Source organism: Nelumbo lutea, chromosome 2, assembly GCF_056320005.1.
Source record: "Nelumbo lutea isolate HS-2025 chromosome 2, American lotus-T2T, whole genome shotgun sequence".
Lineage (NCBI taxonomy): Eukaryota > Viridiplantae > Streptophyta > Magnoliopsida > Proteales > Nelumbonaceae > Nelumbo > Nelumbo lutea.
In genome coordinates, this window is record NC_142685.1 from 97,885,711 (window position 1) to 97,905,013 (window position 19,303).

The 19,303-nt window shown below is 40.4% G+C and overlaps 1 protein-coding gene across 1 annotated transcript; it reads right to left on the reverse strand.

The window, feature by feature from the left end:
• Positions 1 to 1,101: 1,101 nt before the first annotated feature.
• LOC148872229 (putative disease resistance protein At4g27220) lies at positions 1,102 to 7,251 on the reverse strand. Its single transcript, XM_088973317.1, has 2 exons — positions 7,192 to 7,251; positions 1,102 to 4,551 (listed from the first exon to the last, which is right to left on the reverse strand). The coding sequence occupies exon 2, from the start codon at positions 4,536 to 4,538 to the stop codon at positions 1,131 to 1,133; it is 3,408 nt and encodes a 1,135-aa protein (XP_088829443.1). The 5' UTR covers positions 4,539 to 4,551; positions 7,192 to 7,251; the 3' UTR covers positions 1,102 to 1,130.
• Positions 7,252 to 19,303: the final 12,052 nt, after the last annotated feature.

Genomic DNA, 19,303 nt, shown 5'->3' on the forward strand with positions numbered 1-19,303 from the left:
CAATTTGTACTTTCAAAGCTCAACTCCAGAAGTACAATGCCCCAATTTTAAGCTTTGTGCTTGGGGCTTAGAAGTGTGTTGGCTCTATATTATAATATTTTTGCACCTCAAAGCTTAAAAAGCAAAAGCAAAAGCTTATCCCAATAGTGCTCTATATGTATCTTTGTGCATTTGAATGGGATCTAATGGCAATTTCAATCCGTTTATGTACTAAGCATGACCTTGAATCATCATCATCATCATGATCATGAATATCGATATGTAACATATGTAACAAACATCGAATAGCATATGTTTTTGCTGCTAGCTCTATAACCCAACCCAATTCACCAAAGTATGTATCATTTAATCCTTGACCATAATCATAATTGTGAAGAGATTATTGATTAATTAAGCTCTCCAAAATTCATATTTAAAATCTTATTCACCATTAATTAAAGGGTAAAATACAAAAATCTTTCCTGAAGTTTTTGTCAATTATAAAAACCTCCTTTATAGTTTTATTTTAACAAATACCTTCTCTGAACTTTTGAGAAACTCAACAAAAACCTCTCTTTCGTTACTGTTCTAGATGGAAAACGTTAGATTGATGCATCATTGTTTTTTTCAAATATCCATTCTACATTTTTATAAATTATTTTACATACAAAATTACTGAAATAATTCCATTTTAACTCAACAAAAAAAATATATTTCAGTAATTTTGTATGTAAAATTACTGAAGTGATTGTTAAAAGAGGTTTTTATTGAGTTAAAAATGGGGTGATTTCAGTAATTTTATATGTAAAATAATTTATAAAAGGGTAGAATGGGTATTTAAAAAAAACTGTTGCATCAATCTAACGTTTTCCGTCTGGAACAGTGACGAAAGGGAGGTTTTTGTTGAATTTCTCAAAAATTCGGGGGTAGGTATTTATTAAAATGAAACTATAGGGACGGTTTTTATGATTGTCAGAAACTTCAGGAAAGGTTTCTGTGTTTTACCCTTAATTAAATAACACCTTTATGATTCCAATTGATTGATCAGATGCATGGTATGAAATAGTGCTTTACCCTTAATTAAAATATGAAAATAGAATACATTAAAACAATGGTCGTTAGACTCATACATGGTATGAAGTAGTACACATCTACACACACATAAGCATACCTAAATCAAACAAACAATACACGTACATATATAAACACACATACATCCAAATAAATACATACACATACATAATTATATAAACACACATACATCCAAATAAATACATGACAATATCATGGCAAACCAAACCAGCAAACGGTAGTAGTCTAGTAGATACTGGATGTAGATGGAGAGGGAAATTAAACGAGGCACTGTCAACCGCATTGATCTCATTCTCTTCCCATTTCAATGCTTCCCACCATTCTCTTTTGCCTTTGATCATCCTTAGAGCACCAGTGTCGAAGGAGTTTGCATTTTCCTGATGCTTGGTGCTCCTCCTCAATCTCAGAGGGAGCTTCTTCAGATTCTGGCACCCAACAACTGTAATTGTTTCTAACGATGGTGGCTCGGCCAGTGAATCTGGTTTGCAGATCCTAGCTAGCTTTGGCAAGTGTTTAATTTTCAGTACCTTCAACTTCGGCAGCATCACAACAGCAGCAGAATCATCCTTTATTTCTTTGTCTTCTTCCTTCACTATCTCTTCAAGTTCGATGCAGTTGGCGATATCAACTGTTTCAAGGTTTGGGAGTTGCAGAACACTACTTCGAAAGACATGCTTCAACCTGGGACAATTTTGAATATTCAGATATTTCAAGCTACTGAAGCTTTCTGGTGGCAATGCTGGTCCCTCCAAAATAGTCCTCAGTTCCAACATAAAAAACAGCCTTAATATCTTTACGTTCTGCAAAACAGCACCGGCAGCATCATCCAGATTGAGCATTGTCTTCATGGCATTGCATCCATTCAGAATACAGCACTCTAGATGCTTCAGGCCTTCTACCCCACTGAAACTTGACATCGTTTCAGCTGTCTTATGTCCCACCAACTGGAAGAAGGAAGCTTTACCCAGTAAGTCCACGATGCTGTAGGGTATGCTATCTCCTCCTTCAAACGTCAAACTCTGCTCTCCTTCAATGCGGGGTACAAGATCAAAATCATCGTTCGGAGTATCAAGTCCCCAGTTGAAAGGTGAGTCTAACGCAGTGACGTACTCAAAATCTGAGGTAGTGACTTCCAGAAAGAATGACTTCAAGCATTGATTCTTCCAAGACAAACTTGCTCCCAGAAATCGCTCGAGAAAATCCACACTCGGGAACAGGAAACCGAGTCTGGTTAGCTTCACCAACCTGGTTGCCTCCCGAGCAAGAGCTTTTGCAACCCCAATCCATTTATTCTGAAACTTGTAGCTCACAAATCCTTTGGCATATATTATCAAGTCTTCCAGTTGAGATAGCTCCGTTAGCATTCCTTCAGGAATCATCTTCTTTTCTTCTTCATCATCATCATCTTCTTCTTCTTCTTCATCATCATCATCTTCATCTTCTTTTCTTCTACCTGCTCTAAATATCACCCACAAACTCCTGAGATGAGTTAGTTTTCCAACCTCAGCAGGCAAGTGCTCGACATAAGGCCCAACATGAAGCACCTCAAGCCTGGTGAGAGCTTCTACTTGCGATGGTAGAGTTGTCAAATACGTGCATTCCCACAGAAACAGCCCACGAAGGCCTATGAGCTTCGAAACAGATGGTGGTAACTTCCTAATGTTAGTCCTTGATAAATCCAGAACTCCAAGCCCCTGCATATGCTCAAAGAATGACCTTGGAATAACCTTTAAATGTCCAAATCTCTGCAGCAATAATGTTGACAGTGAGGAGGAGCATTTCGGTCTGTCAGGAAGACTGGAGATTTGATTATCCATGAGAGAAATCTTGTTGGCCGGTCTCCATTCCACTTCATCTGGAAATTCATTCAGTCCAGCATTTGCCCTCACTAAGAAGTTACAGCCAGAGGGTGCTAGTGATGTGATATATAATGCAAGGTCTCTAATGGTATCGTGCATTTTCACTCTGAGTGATCGATACCCACATTTAATCTTTTCTAGCAAACATGCATCTGTAAGTTGATTCACAAAAGTAATACCTTTCTGGCGTGCAGAGCTACCATTTGCAATGAACCCCTCTGCCCACCAGTGATCTATCAGCTCATCTACATCAATCGCATAGTCTTCTGGGTACAACGCAGCATACAAGAAGCACTTCTTCAGATTGTCATTCTCTAATCGATCATAACCAAACTTCAATATCGCCAACACTTCGTCTTCCTTCTGAGCAGTAGTCTTTGATTTCAAGTCCCGGAGAGCATGTCTCCAGTACTCACGGTGGACATCATGCTTGTTTCTTAAGGACCTTCCAATAACCTTAACAGCAAGCGGCAAACCTCTGCACTTCTCAGCTACCAGCGTAGCTATTAGTTCAATCGTAGGAGAACCCACGACCCTTTCACCAACAATTTCAGAAAACAGCTTCCATGCCTGTTCTTTGGATAAGACTTCCAGTTTGATCTCCTTATCCGTATGCATTTGCCTACACACATCCAATGATGCAGATGTTAATATAATCTTACACTTGTTTTCATCGCTTGGCCTTGGGACTCCTATCTTTTCCAACTCTATGGCTTCCCTCACATCTTCTAAAATAAGCAAGTACTTCTTTGTTGCCAGATGTTGCAACAATTCTCTGGCTACAGCTTCCTCAGAGTTGCTCTTCAATTCCATTTTCAATTGCTGTGCAATTTTGTTTTGCAGATTCCTCACATTCAAAGTCTTGGAAGCTGTGACCCAAATAACAACTTCAAACGTCTGAGCAATTTCTGGTAGGTTCTTCAACTGCTGCATTAAAGTGGTCTTCCCAACACCACCCACACCCCACACTCCAATCCTTTGGACATTGGTCAGATCTCTTACACATTCTAATACTCTTTCCACATTGCGACGAATAGGCTCTTTGTAATCATAGTTGGTTGTAGCAGGGATTACCTCAACTGGCTGTGGTTGTGGAGGTTCATCAATGGTTGTAGGAGGGATTGCCTCAACTTCCTCTAGCTGTGGTTGTGGAGGTTCATCAATGGTTGTAGCAGGGACTGCCTCAGCTTCCTCTGGCTGTGGTTGTTGAAGCTCATCAACCACAGAACTTCTCTTTATTAGCTCGGAGCCTTCGTTGTAGTGCTGAAGAATTTCTTCTTCTAGAGTTACTATGTGTTTGCCAAGGTTCCTACGTGCCAAGATGTGTGGGTAGGGAAGCCATCCACTAAGTTTGTTTTCTTTCAACCCCTCGTCTATATCCTTCACTTGCCTTTCCAAATCCTCTGCAACCTGGAGCCAATATTCATTCTCTGGAATTGTTGAAACTGTCTCCATTTCAGCCTTGATAGCATGAAGACGTTGTGCTTGTGTCTTGAGATTTTCCAAAATTTTACCAGTTCTGAAATAGTCCATTTCACGCATGAATGAAGCCCATACACTCATCGTTGCATCACATACCAAGCTCCACATTGATGTGAAGGCATCCATAGTGTTTGATTACCTGCCAAAATATATTGATCGTAATTTAATTCTAGCGACAGGAGTAAAGATATGCTATTGGGACTTTACTAACCGAGGAGAAATCTGTTCTATAAAGTAAAAACTGGACTTAAAACTCTTCTCAAGATCTTGTAAATGACCTCAAGGTTTGTTAAAGGTTTCCCTACTTTTTCCTTCAAACCAATCATTGCCTAAAAGTATACCACGATAGGCATTTTGATCCATTTGATTTGAAATCAAGCTAAATAGGGGAACTATTGGGATTTTAGTAGAAATTTGATTTCAAGTGTAATCGTATATTGACTGCAACAAACCATGGAAAATGAAGGGTGGTTTTTGATCTGTCGTGTCACTTGATAGGGGAGGTTAGTGATTTTTCAGAAAAGAGAGGAGATGTTTTAGTATATATAAGAAACTCCGGGGGGTTTAAGGATTTTTCCATTTTGTTTTTGGTAAGGAAGAAAGAGAACATGCTTATTGAGGTAAAAGAGATACACTCATATCAGAAGAAACTTCCTAGATGGGCCCCTAAATGGGCCTAAAAACTAAAGAATTCTCCGGTTGTCTAGAATCTTGGAATGATAACACAGGGAAAGTGGGCTATAAGAACAACTTTCGATTTTGGGGATGATTAGTCTTTTTTTTTGAGAAGGATAGAAAAAATAGATTAATGGATTTCTTAGAAGGTTGATAATATGGATTTCCATCACTATGGTTGCATGAATTGTGACAAGGCTTCTATAAAAGATGAAAGGAATCTAAACATTCTCTATGTCAATATATTATAGAAATTAAAGTGATTGTTTATGCTTGCATGTGTGTTTGGATAAAGAGATAGGGAAAATATTTCACAAGTACCAGAAGATAATAATTTGTCTTTTATAAATAGTGCAAGTTCTTTCTTTCTTTCTTTCTTTCTTTCTTTTTTCTTTTTTTCATAAAAAGAAAAGTGTATTACTTAAAATTAGGTAAACAATAATTAGGGATTTTTTTTTCTAAGGTATGTGTTTATGTTTAACAAGGAAATAAGGAAGATCTATATCTTTCCTAATGAATCCTTTAATAAAGGTTGCAGTTATAGCACGTACTATAACTTCTATGAATGTAGTACATTGGGAGTCTCCTCCTGGTTAAAGAAAAAAAAAAGAAAAAGAGAAGAAAATAAAAGAAAAATAAAAATTAGAACAAAGAAATGCAGCTTGGATCAAATTAGTCCACGAATTTCTAATTAAACTTCGGCTTTAAAATGTCCTTGGACCTTACTTTGCTTACACAAGTTAAATTAACATTATAAAGTTTGATTTAGTAGTTAATTTTAATAACCAGGTTATTGGGTTTATTTCTAATAAGTACAACCCAGGAGCTTCCTAAAAATTTTTGTTCCACTAAATAATCCATTTCATTCAGTAAAGCACAAATTTGATAAAGAGAAAAGGAAGAGCCATAAAACAGTCTAGGACTTCATAACTTGTCTTTGTTCCCATACTTTGAAGAATGGAAACACAAAATAGAATGAACCTCACAATAGTTCTAGGCCTTTAATATATAAAAATTAACTAAACCAAAAATCATCAGCTTATATATCATAGTTATGTGTTGTATGTTATATGTATGAAGAGTGGAAAGAAGTTGTATACAACCATTAATTAGTAGAATATTAACATCAGCCTGATCTACTTTTTAGGTTATAGATACAGAACTAGTAAATTTTATGGAGAAGTACGGAAAGGCCCATTGTAGAATTCTGATTTTCACTGCAAATCTACTACAATTTGAAAGGTCAATTCTCCCTATCCTATGCACCAATGCCCACCTGTGAATTGGCATCAATTCCAAGTTGGCATCTACCCCAACCAATTGTACTTTAGGCCTATGAATTCTGACCCCGTGCTGAACCGTCATTCTTCCTAAATTTTATAGAGATTCAAAATCGGAACTTGCAAATTTTAAAGCGATAGATTCGAACAAGGAAGTCTTCAATGTTAACAAATACCAGTTTAGAAATTTTCACCTCTACACTATAGAATACATTTGAACGATTTGACTTCGGACTCCAAACTTATAGTATATATGAACAAGTAATAAATAGGAAATATATGTTGTTCTTTGTAAGATTCATGATTTTTGTTGTTTTAATGTCTAACTATTAATAATTTATCTGACAATGTTTTTAGACTTTTAATATATACTCAGAGTTTTCTTAATGGAGTAAGACTATAATTTAATAAATAAAGACTATTTTTAACAAATAAAACTATCTAATATAACATGTTATTTTGTAAGAAATGGTTATCAATAGACCATGTGGTGCAGAATCCTTAATAATCTTTAAACCACTTAATTAGCATGAAGCTAATAAATAAAGTAATGAAATAATTGCATAATTGGTCAATTGGAAACATTACAAGCACTTTTTAATTTGAATTTAAAACATATTAAAAATAATTATAAGTCAGATATGCTGCTATAGTCAAAAGGGGTTACAAAATTCAAAACAAAAAACAAAAAGGATACATAATAAATTTAAAAACCTAAATAATTTATGGGCGTATCGTCATAATTAAAGAAAGAGGATTATAAATAATGAACTTGAACTAAAAAACTGTGATATAAATAAATCATCAGGAGATGAATTACTCACTATGAAAGAATGAGAGTGCAAACGAAGCAACGACAAATTAGTAATATCTCAATACTCTTTCACTTCTTGGTAGTATCTAATGGTTTTGAGTTTATATAGGGTTGATTTCTTCTGTTTCCATATTGAACTTGGTAAGCAAAGAATCCCTTTTCATTCTTTAATTTGTTAAGTATCAAGCAAAGAGTCCTTTTCATTCTTTAATTTGATTTCTTCTATATGCTTGTTTGTTCTTGTGTTAGATTAATGCCCACAAGCAAAAAATTTTAAATTTTTAAGTTTATATTCTAAAAATAATAAAGTATAAAAGCTAAATTAAATGAAGCATTTCTCTCTCTCTCTCTCTCTTTTTCTCTTTATCCTTCACAATTTCATGTTTTCTTACATTACTTTATTCTTCTTAGTCTAATGCATTGCATACTTAAGAATTCACAAATCAATTAATCAAAAGCTGTATATTCACATATTTAGTACTAGTTGGGAGGAGCCTTATTATTTTAATTGAACTTATTTATGATATTATATATCATTTTTCCAAATGTAGTCTTAATATGTAACTACACCTAAATACCTTATTAATAATAAGAGAGCTAAGTGAAAATGAGTTTATGCAACTTCACCATATAATATGTCCCACTAAATTTATGGGATGATGAGGAAACTAAGATTGGCACAAACTTTATTGTTTACAAGAGCTTTTCCATTATTATTAATAGAAAAAAGACAAAAAACATTTGTTAAAATAGCCTTTTTTTTCTTTTTTTTTTTTTGGGTACAGAATTCTGTAGCCAATTCTATTAAATAAAATTTCCAAACTTTAAATTTTTTCTCTTGCCTTGTGATCCATATATAATCTTTTTCCTTACACTTTATAGTAATTCCTATTATAAAAATGGAGGTTTTACCTTTCACAAAGAGATGGTTTTCCACTTCCATAATCAATATAATAATTCCTATTCTATAATGGTATCCATTTTTCTAAATTCGAATTCAAATCCTATCTGGTCAAGGTGAACTGATTTTGGTCCATTCATAATGAATCGAATATGAAATTGGGTTGATTGTTGTATATATATTTACTATGTGCCTGCCATAAATAGTTTTAAGCCTCGTAAATGTTATTTATAAGTCATTTTATTCATGATATACAATATCAGCAATTCTAGCTAGGTCATATATATATATATATATATATATATATATGATACTTTGATTAGTTATAGTTGAAATTTATGAATGTACACCATACGTGAATCAATTTGAGGGATAAGATTTAGGGTCCGTTTGGTTTGGAATTGGAATTAGAATTAAATCCTCTGGAATCAGAATTAAAATGGTGTATTTCCATATTCTGTTTGGTTCAGACACAAACGAGAATGTGAATTAAAATCAGCAAAATGGAATTTCATTCCCAAAAAAGGGGCAGACATGGGCCATTCTCTCAAATAGGGGAATGCCATTACAATAGGAATGGGAATGGAATTCCGGTTCCACCCAACCAAACAGTTGGAGTCGAAATAGCCCATTCCAATTCCGATTCCAGACCTCTATTCCTGCAAACCAAATGGGGCTTTAGTTTTCTTGAAATATAAATATTAATAAATCAGACTTGGATCTAGATATATCCAATTTCAATCCGGTCCATTTGCAGTTATATACTAATGGAAGTAAAGAATGAAGCCGAATTTGAAAGACAAATTTATTTACTTTCATAGACTTTATTTGTTGGAATGTACTTACCTCTTTAGATTTTAGTGATTTAGAGAGTTATTATTATTATTATTATTATATTATTATTATTATTATTATTATTATTATTGTTATTTTTGTTATACTGGTTTGCATAACTTTATAAATCTTCTTTATATTTTATTTTTAAACTGAATACTTGTCTTTTGAAGAGGTTTTAGCCTCAAACGCGTAGTTTAAGAAATATAAAGCTAATTCTTAGATTCTAAATTCTGTACTACAGAATAAGAGAGGATGTTTTACTCACTCAGTCCTGCTCCAAATAGGCTTCAGATTCCAATAAGTTTCATTGAAAAAAGAAAAAAGAAGGTATAAAAACATTCTATAAAACTTCAATAGGACGGTTTATTTTCATTTCCCATTTTTTTAATTATCTCGATCTATTAGAAGCATCTCCCTCATCTTATACTAAGGGAACATTGTTTTCTGAATTTTGAGGGGGGTGGGGTAGTTGGTCAATGAGACTTTAGTTTTCATTGTTCTCATTGATCAAGAAACTTCATGTTCTTCTTTTTGGATTTATGTGGGGTTTATGGAAAAACATTTTTTTTGGGTATTACTTATTTGGATAGGTGATATCGATATCTCATGTGGATAAATAACTTTGTCATTTGGGGGAAGTTATCAATATTTGGATGGAACAAAATTGCCCCTTTTATTAAGAGATTTTTAGGGCTAAAATAGAAATTATTTCATTTATCTAGAAAATAAAAGAGAATGGGTAAATGCACCTACCAGAAAACACTTACTTGGGTACCAATAAATAACTTACTTAATAGCTAACGGAACCTAAAATGTCAGTTTGATTCTAGTGGGTAACAAATTCAATGGTTCGTTCAAGACTTAAGTTTGACCACAACATTACTATTAATTAATAGAAGAAAGTAGGGTAGGCAAAGTGGGGAAGCTCTCTAGCTATTAACATGTAAGTCTTTTTCGATATATACATTAGGAAGAAATCAGTCATTGCAAACAATTAAGATGTGTTTGGTTTTGATTATCAATTAAGAGAGAAATAGAAAGTTGAGAGAAAGTTTTTAAGGGATCTCACAAAATTTATGAAGAACAATCTTCCATTAGATTTTTATTTCTTTCTTATTTTCTATGTATACCCTTAGAATCCGTTTAATCGACATGTCTTTCCATTATGTTGCATTTGATTGGTGGATGGAAGAAAAGAAAAGAAAATCTAAGGCTATATTTGGTTATAAGAAATCTAATATATATATATATTAAAGGAAGGTTTTCAAGCTACAACCCCCACCATTCAGATACATGGTTTTTTCATTTTTTTTTTGAAATTTAGACACATGACATTTTCTGAGAAGTTGTTACTAAAGTCCACAACCCACTACCACTATTCAAACAAGTGGGCTTCTCATTCTCTAAGCAGCTATATACAGGGCAATTTATGAGAAATTCTTGCTAAAGCCCACAACCCACTACCTAAGTGTGTCTATGAAAAACCAAAAAACTAAAAAACCGAACCGCAAAATGCGGTTAATCGAACCGACCGGTATATATATTTTTATGTATATTTTATATATATTTTTAATATATGTCACATATTTTCTATGTATTATATATAAATATATATTCATTATATATATAAATATATACTTATATTATATTTATAATGATCTATTTATAAATATATTATATATTTTTCAAATATTTATAATATATTATATATAATTTATTAGTTATAATATAATATTATATATTTATATAATATATATTATAAATATAAAAAACCAAAAAACCGAAGAACTGAACCAATCAAAAACCGAAACCGGTGGATCGGTTAACCGATGGTACCAGTTCGATTTTGGTTTAGAGAACTAAAAAAATCAGTACCACCGGTTTATATTACAAAAAAGTGTCATGGTTCAGTTAATCGAACCGTGGACACCCCTACCACTACTAGGCTACAGCCTTCTACCATTCAGACACATGACTTTCTCATTTTTTTGGAAAACGAGGCAGGTGGCATTTTATGAGAAATTACTGCTAAAGCCCACAACCCACTATCACCATTCTCAATCCATTCCTAAAAAAATGCAGAAAATGCAAATGTGTTTATCCACAACCACTTTTGCTTATATTCTATCAATCTCTCATACAAAAGAAAATTATCCATATTTTAATAATTATTGAAAAGCTATTTTTCGAAATAAATATCTTTTAAAATTTTAATAATTATTTGAAATATTAATTATAAATTTAACACTATTGATTCTATAATGTAAATTTAACATTACTGATTCCTTGTATAATACGGGGTCATTGATAACATGGTAAACCGAAAAAATAAAAAGCTAAAGTTTTCCCTTTCACTTCTTTATTCTCTTCTACGAGTAGAAAAGCGAAGGAAAACATTGGACAGCAAAAGGAAGTAATGTTGGCCTCACTCCTAAAAGAAAAAGTCATATTCGCATTTTTTTCCCTTTCTTTTTTTACTTTTTCTAATTTTCATTACAACCTAATGCAGTGTTAATTTAGACAAAGATGACCCATGCCAAAATCTTATTTTTTATCTTCATTAAGGAAGTCCGATGGAGAGTAAATATATTAAGGCATCATTTGATAAGTATTTTTTGAAAGATTTCGTAAAAGATCTGACAATCGATGTTGTGGGTTCATAAGTCAAAAAGCTCTATTTTGAGTTCCTCAAAAATAGTTTTGATGAAAGAAGACCAACCTCATAGTTACGTAACATGTGGCAAAAGCAGCAGCTCGGCACAAAAGTACGCCTAAGGCGCGAGCACTAAGGGGAGAAACCAGCGGATCGAACTCCCTACTAGGAACCCGAACTCCCTCTTCGGCCCCAAGCCACTGATAGTAGCCCGAACTGGCCTACCATGTAGCAGTTCGGGACACACCTCGCCGAACTGGCCCGCCTGCAGTTCGGGACACGCCTCACCGAACTGGCCTGCCTTATAACAGTTCGGGACACACCTCGCCGAACTAGTCTGCACTATAGCAATACAGGACAAACCTCCGAAATCAAGACTTCACCTCGCTCACCACTCCAGCACATCGCCTCCAGGATGCCAGACCGAACAAACCATACCATGCCTGACACCGAGGAAGTTTGTACCCAGGGCGGCGCACCTGACTGACTTGGGATCTGACACTTGACAGCCGCACTCCAAACGGCCACCTGCCACCGCCACCTAACATCGCCATCTCCAGTTATAGAGATGGCTCCAACAAGGAGCAGTGGTGGTTTTGTCCCAACAGAAAGGACGACACCCGAACTGACAGAGACAAAGGTAATCATACCCGACCTGACAAGGGCTTCGGAGTGAGTACGCGAAGTGGTTATAAAAGGCCCCCTACCCCCAACAACAAGGTATGTGAACTTTGTGCCATCTGGTCTTTACTTTTCCTTTGAGAGAACACTAACTTGAGCTTCGGAGTTATCTCACCGGGTTCCCACCAGAGTTCCTTCATCTTCTCGGTTTCAGGCTCCCCGTCGCTCCGGATTGTGCTCCATCAATTGGTGCCGTTTGTGGGAACGCTTCTAAAAGCCTCCCTCTAAATCTCTCTTACCTACCATTCTTTCAAAAACTCCAACACCCATGGCCTCCTCCAACAGTGCCAGACGTGGAATAGAAACGGCCACCACCAGAGAGCAACTCCAAGTTCCCGTGGTGTGCATTGGGCAGTTCACCATGTGGATGGGATCCCCAGTTTGAATGTTCCACAAACAGTGGTGCCACTAAACCCTCCTTCGTTGAACATCCCTCTTCCACTCCCTATTGAAACAAACTTCGTTGAACCAACTGCTGTCCCATTGACAACCCGCCAGAACCAGCTGGACGATCTAATGCAATGCATGCGAGCAATGTAAGCCCAAATGCAACAATTCCAGCAACACCAGGTACTACACCACCTCTCCTAGCATCATTATCAGCAGTAGTTCCCTCAGCTACACCTAAACCAGTCACTGCTCCCCCCTGGCACCCTGTTTCGAAGCCGGTTAAGGCCTCCCCTCAAGGTGGATGACCTCACCAAGGAGAAGCTTCCCAACTCCAGAACCCCCCTAATAGCCAGGCCTCATCCCCAAGCTGAAAGCAAAGAAAAATCACCCCCGCCTCGCAGCTCGCAGGTGGGTCAGGAACCTTGCCCACAAAGTCACCTTGGCACTCCAAGCCCGAGTTCCCACTCATGGAGAACCGGTTCAGCGCCCTAGCAGCAGGCTAGCATTCTAGGCCCATCGAGCTCGGCAACACGGAGGCCAGCAGCGCCAGCACCAGGCCCGCTCAAAGAAGGTGTTGATGAAGTCGCTGAACTACTACCCGTGTCCTACCCGAGCTCAGAGGCAAGGAAGAGATGAGCTCGGACGAGGTAAAAACCGTCCCAATTCTCTCAGTTCCTTCCCCCCTTTCATCAGAACTTCTGGCAGTCCCCATGCCCAGAGACTTCAAACTTCCACCTCTGGACAAGTATGATGGGTCCTTTGACCCCAACGACTACGTCGACACATTCCAATCACAAATGCACCTCATTAGGGCCAATGAGTCATGCATGTGCATGGCCTTCACCACCACCTTCAGGGGGGTGGCTTGCACCTGGTACCGGAACCTAGCTTCCAGGTCAATAAGAAGCTGGGCCCAGTTCGTGTAGATCTTCACCGCACACTTTGTTACTAGCAAGCAGTGCCCCATAACTGAGGAAAGTATCTTCGGGGTAATCCAAAGAGAAGGAGAACCCATGCGGAGCTACATCAAGCGGTTCAATGAAGCATGCTTGCAGATCCCACTGTTAGACCCCACAATACAGCTCGCAGTGGCCAAAAGAGGGGGTAACGCACAAAGAATTCAAATGGCACATGGTGGCCAGCCAGTCAGCAACCGTGGCCAATTTCCTCAAGCTCTCGGACAAGTTCATGAGAACGGAGGAAGAAATCAACCAAAGAACCGAAGGCGGGGTTGAAAAAAGAAAAAGAGAAGGCGAGCCCTCCAACCCAGGCGACAGAAGAAGCTAGGCCCGAGAGGCGAAGCCAAGCCAGCCATCCCGAGCTCCCTTAGCAGTTCGGACGGATTACACGCCGTTGAACACAAGGCAGACAGAGATCCTAATGACGATCAAGGACGCCCCCTACATAAAGTGGCCACCTCGCCTAAAGAGTAATCCAAACGAAAGGAAAAAAAATCTATACTGTAGTTTTCATAAAGATCACGGTCATAGTACCGAGCAATGTAATAATCTCCGGGACGAGATAGAGGAACTCATCCGTCGTAGGTACTTGAGAAATTTTGTACATAATAACAATAATAATAAAGCAGGTCGGCAAGGGAAACATGGAAAGGATGCCCCCGAGTCGAGCAGCAGACCGGGGAACTATCCACGTAATAGTGGGCGGTTCGGTGGTAGCAGGTTGCACTTCGGCAACAGCACGGACGTCAGTTCACGAGGTAGCCCGAGAGGAGTAGAACCCTCCAAAGAGGCTGAAGGCGGACCGATCTTTTTCATAGAAGATGACGTACGAGGTGTTCACTATCCCCACGATGACGCACTCGTCATAAAACTAAGGATCAACGACTTTGAAGTCCGGCGCGTACTTGTGGACTTAGGCAGTTCGGCGGACATCCTCTTCAAATCGGCGTTCGACCAATTACAGTTGCAGAAAAGCAAGTTGAAGCCCGCGCATACTCCTCTGGTGGGCTTCAGCGGAGAGGAAGTCAGTCCCCTGGGGAAGATAATAGTAACTGTGGAAGTCGGCACATGGCCGTGCGCGGTAAGACTCAACCACAATTTCCTGGTGGTCGCGACCCCCTCCCCATACAACGCCATAATAGGGCGGCCAATTACGCATATTCTGCATGTGGTGGTCTCCACCTACTATCTGGCAATGAAGTTCCCAATGGACTTCGGTGTGGGGGTAGCGCGGGGCGACCACCTTGAGTCCCACAAATGCTATGTTGCCGCCCTAAAGGGAAAAACCAAGGCAGCCGACGGAGTAGGGCGAGGAATGAGCTTCGCCCACTAAGGAAATAGTCATAGTTCCGACCTCGGCTACAGATCCGACGCGAACGCTATAAATCGGTGCTTCCATCAAGGAGCCTCTAGAACTAAACTGGTGAGTTTCTTACTTCAAAATTTAGATATTTTTGCATGGTCCGCGGCGGATATGCCTGGTATTGACCCTGGCATTATAACTCACAAACTTAACACTGACCCTATAGTCAGACCCATTAGATAGAAGAAACGCAACTTAGCCCCGGAGCGCTGGAGGGCGGTCGATGAAGAAGTCGAAAAGCTCCTCGTAGCAGACTTCATAAGGGAAGTTCATTACCCGAGCTGGGTAGCCAACCCAGTGCTGGTGAAAAAAGCTAACGGCAAGTGGCACATGTGCGTCGACTACACCGACCTGAACCGAGCTTGCCCAAAAGACTACTTCCCCTTGCCCCGAATTGACCGCCTAGTGGACGTGGCCTCGGGACATGAGCTGCTAAGCTTCCTGGACGCTTACTCAGGCTACAACCAAATCAAGATGGACCAATCCGACGAGGAAAAAATCAGTTTCAGAACCGAGTTCGGCTTGTACTGTTACAAGGTCATGCCCTTCGGACTAAAGAATGCTGGTGCGACCTTCCAAAGACTTGTAAATAAGCTTTTTCGGCCCTTAATTGGCACGAAAATAGAATGTTATGTAGACGACATGGTCGTCAAAACACAATTATCACAGGAATTAATAAAAGACTTAAATTTCGTCTTCCAAATTCTATGTCAATATAGAAGAGACTGAACCCAAACAAGTGTGTCTTCGGTGTCACCTCGGGTAAGTTCCTAGGGTACATTGTCAACCGGCACGGTATTGAGGCCAACCTAGACAAAATAAAGGCCATCTTTGATATGAGACCACCCCGAAAAGTAAAAGAGGTTCAGAGGCTAAACGGTCGCATAGCCGCTCTGAGCCGCTTCATGTCCAAATCGGCAGATCGCTGCCTACCTTTCTTTAAGGCAATCAAAGGCAAAGGGTTCGAATGGACCCGAGATTGTTAGCTCGCATTCGACGAGCTAAAAACCTACCTCACCACTGTGCCAACCTTAACCAGACCCGAGGAGGGCGATGTCTTAGAACTGTACCTCTCGGCGAGCGATGAGGTGGTCAGTTCGGTACTAATAAAGGAAGTAGATCGGGTCCAGCAGCCCGTCTATTACGTTAGTAAAATTCTTTAGGGAGCGGAGACGAGATACCCGCAGATAGAAAAAATAGCGTATGCACTGGTGATTTCAGCTCAAAAACTCCACCCGTACTTCCAAGTTCACACCGCCATCGTCTTAACTGACAAACCTCTTAGACAAGTCTTGCTCAAGCCCGAGGTTTCCGGTCGGCTGACGAAGTCGGCCATTGAACTCAGCGAGTACGATCTCCAGTACAAACCCCAGACCGCCATTAAGGCCCAAGCCTTGGCAGATTTTATCGTCGAGTGCACATTCAGCCTCGAAGCCCCTGAGCGGGTTGAGCCCGAGATTCCCAGTTCGGGTGAACCCGGAGCTCCCAAGCCAATAGTGTTTGAACCCCGTGAAGTAGCAGCCAGTGTGGCATCTCTCCTGATCAAGCCAAACATGAACTGGGATGAGGAGCCCTGGATCCTTCATGTAGATGGTTACTCGAACCAGTAGGGAAGCAGGGCTGGAATAGTCTTATGCGGGCCGGGTGGCACAAAATTGGAATACGCACTACGCTTTGAGTTCGTGACATCCAACAACAAGGCAGAATACGAAGCACTGATAGCCGGGCTAAACCTAGCGCAAAAGGTAAGAGCAAAGCACATAGCCAGCACAAGTCACAACAACATGAGAACCGTGTACATAGAAGACTTACCTCGGCCTAGTATTCTCGGTGGGGCAGAGGTGGTCGCTCCCGCTCTTGAAGCAGAGCCGAGCTGGATTGACCCACTCGCGAGGTTCTTGCTAGATGGAACCCTCCCTGCAGACCGCAATGCGGCCAAGAGGGTGCAGTGCCAAGCAGCCAAATATGTCATAATTGACGAACGGTTGTACCGACGTTCCTACACCCCCTACTTGCGTTGCCTGCGACCTGCCAAAGCCGAGCTTGTACTCCGTGACACTCATGAAGGTTTGTGCGGCGGACACCTAGGGGGTAGAGCACTCGCCCAAAAAGCACTTCGACCAGGATACTACTGGCCAACGATGAAGGCATAAGTCGTCAAGCTCGTCAAAAAATGCGACAAGTGTCAAAAGCATGCCAATATCCACCATCAGCCTGCTTCCGACCTCGAATACCTCACCAGCCCATGGCCCTTCGCACAATGGGAAATCAACCTCTTGAGGCCATTTCCACCAGCAACAGGTGGGAGAAAGTTCCTAGTGGTGGCAGTAGATTACTTCACGAAGTGGATAGAAGCCGAACCTCTAACAACAGTTACAACCCAAAATATATAGAACTTCTTTTGGAAGAACATAGTATGTCGCTTCGGGTTACCTCGGGTATTGATCTCTGACAACGGCAAGCAGTTCGAGGATATCAAGTTCCAAGAATGGTGCCAGAGTATGGGAATTCGGCAGAACTTCACATTGGTCGCGCACCCACAGGCAAACGGTCAAACAAAAGTAATGAATAGAGCCATCCTGCACGGACTAAAAACACGTCTAGACCGAGCTAAAGGGTTGTGGGTAGAAGAGCTACCAAGTGTTTTATGGGCTCACCGAACTACAGAAAAAATCGCTATAGGAGAGACCCCCTTCAACCTCACCTGTGGCACTGAAGCGGTAATCCCAGTGGAAATCAAAGTACCTACACTACGACTAGAAACATATGACGATCAGACGAGTTACGCACCAACCTCGACCTACTGGACGAGGTAAGAGACCTCGCGCACATCCTGACAGTGGCCTATCAGCAGCAGGTAGCTCGGTACTACAATGCCAGAGTAAAGAAGCGAAGCTTCCGAGTTGGCGACCTGGTTCTCCGTAAGATTATGGTGCCCGAACCCGGCGTGGGCAAACTTAGACCAAATTGGGAAGGACCCTATAGAGTAAAGAGAGTGCTCGGGGGGGCATACGAGCTCGAAACCTTAGAAGGCAAACAAGTACCCCGAGCGTGGAACATCGTTAACTTAAGGCGATACTACCTATAGACCGCCAAGCAAAGTGGATGAAATCTCTACGAGAGTCTAAGGGCCAGGATGTCGAGCTAACAAGAGGAACCTCGGCATAGGCAAGCAAAGAAAAGTCGGGCATATTATCAGTTCGACAAAATATCAGTCAAAAGACTAAAGCAAAGCAGAGACTAAGTACTAAACATCGAAACAGGTCGTGCGAGTGCAATAACCTGGGCAAGAAACAGATCGGGCATATTATCAGTTCGGCAAATTATCATTTCGGAAAAAAGAACAACACTTAACCAAAAAGATTGTCTATTTCATTGCGAGAAAAGGAAGAGTACAAAAAAAAATTACAAGCCTGGAGCTACTTCTTCCCTATCAAAAGGCACTTCAACGACACCCGAAGGCCCTACCTCGCCCTCGGAATCCGGCTTGCCATCAGCAGCATTGGTCATCTCTTGAGTTATATGCTAATTGGATATGGCACTAATATCGAGGTCAAGGTACGTGTTCCAGATCATCCACCGGCTCAGTTTGAATTCCCTTCTGTAAGAATCCACCATCAGGTCATCAAAACGTGGCGAGGTGATGTAGTCCTCAACGGCCTTCTTCTTGGCATCTTTGATACCTTGGGAAAAGATCTACGTTTTCTCCATGATGTCCTCCTGAAGGTATTCGCCCTGATGCTGCAGATCCAACCTCAGGTCTGCCATATGCTTCACGACCACCCCCATGGCCTTGGCATCCGCTGAGACATCACCTGCCTGGCCATAGCAACGCGAGCAACCTCTTTGGCAGCATGAGCGGCCGCCTCAGCAGCTCGGGTATTCACCTCGGCGGCACGAAAAGCCTCTTCGGCAGCATGAGTGGTCGCCTCAGCAGCTCGCGCCTATTGCGAGCTCCTCTCCACCTGTGCCGCTAAGGCGTGAATAGAAGAATTCACCTACCAAAAGAAAAAAAAAAGTCAACAACAAAAAGGATAGGAAACGAAGAAGGCAGACGAAATCTGACTTACCACCATAGCATGAGTTATGGCATGGCAGGCGACCTGATTCAAGGGAAGATCGGTCCACGCCACGATCTCCTCGGGGAAAGTAGCCTCCCTACTCTTCTGAAGAGCGTAGTTCGGCGACAACACGCTCCTGAACTCCCCTTGAGCTCTCGAGCCCGAGGGCCCAACCGACGTATGAGCGGACCCAGAGTAAGCAGGAGCACTAGAATAGGTGGGAGCACCCGTGTGAGTTGTCTTGGCGTAAGGGGCCCCTGCCGCTCCCTGCATTAAA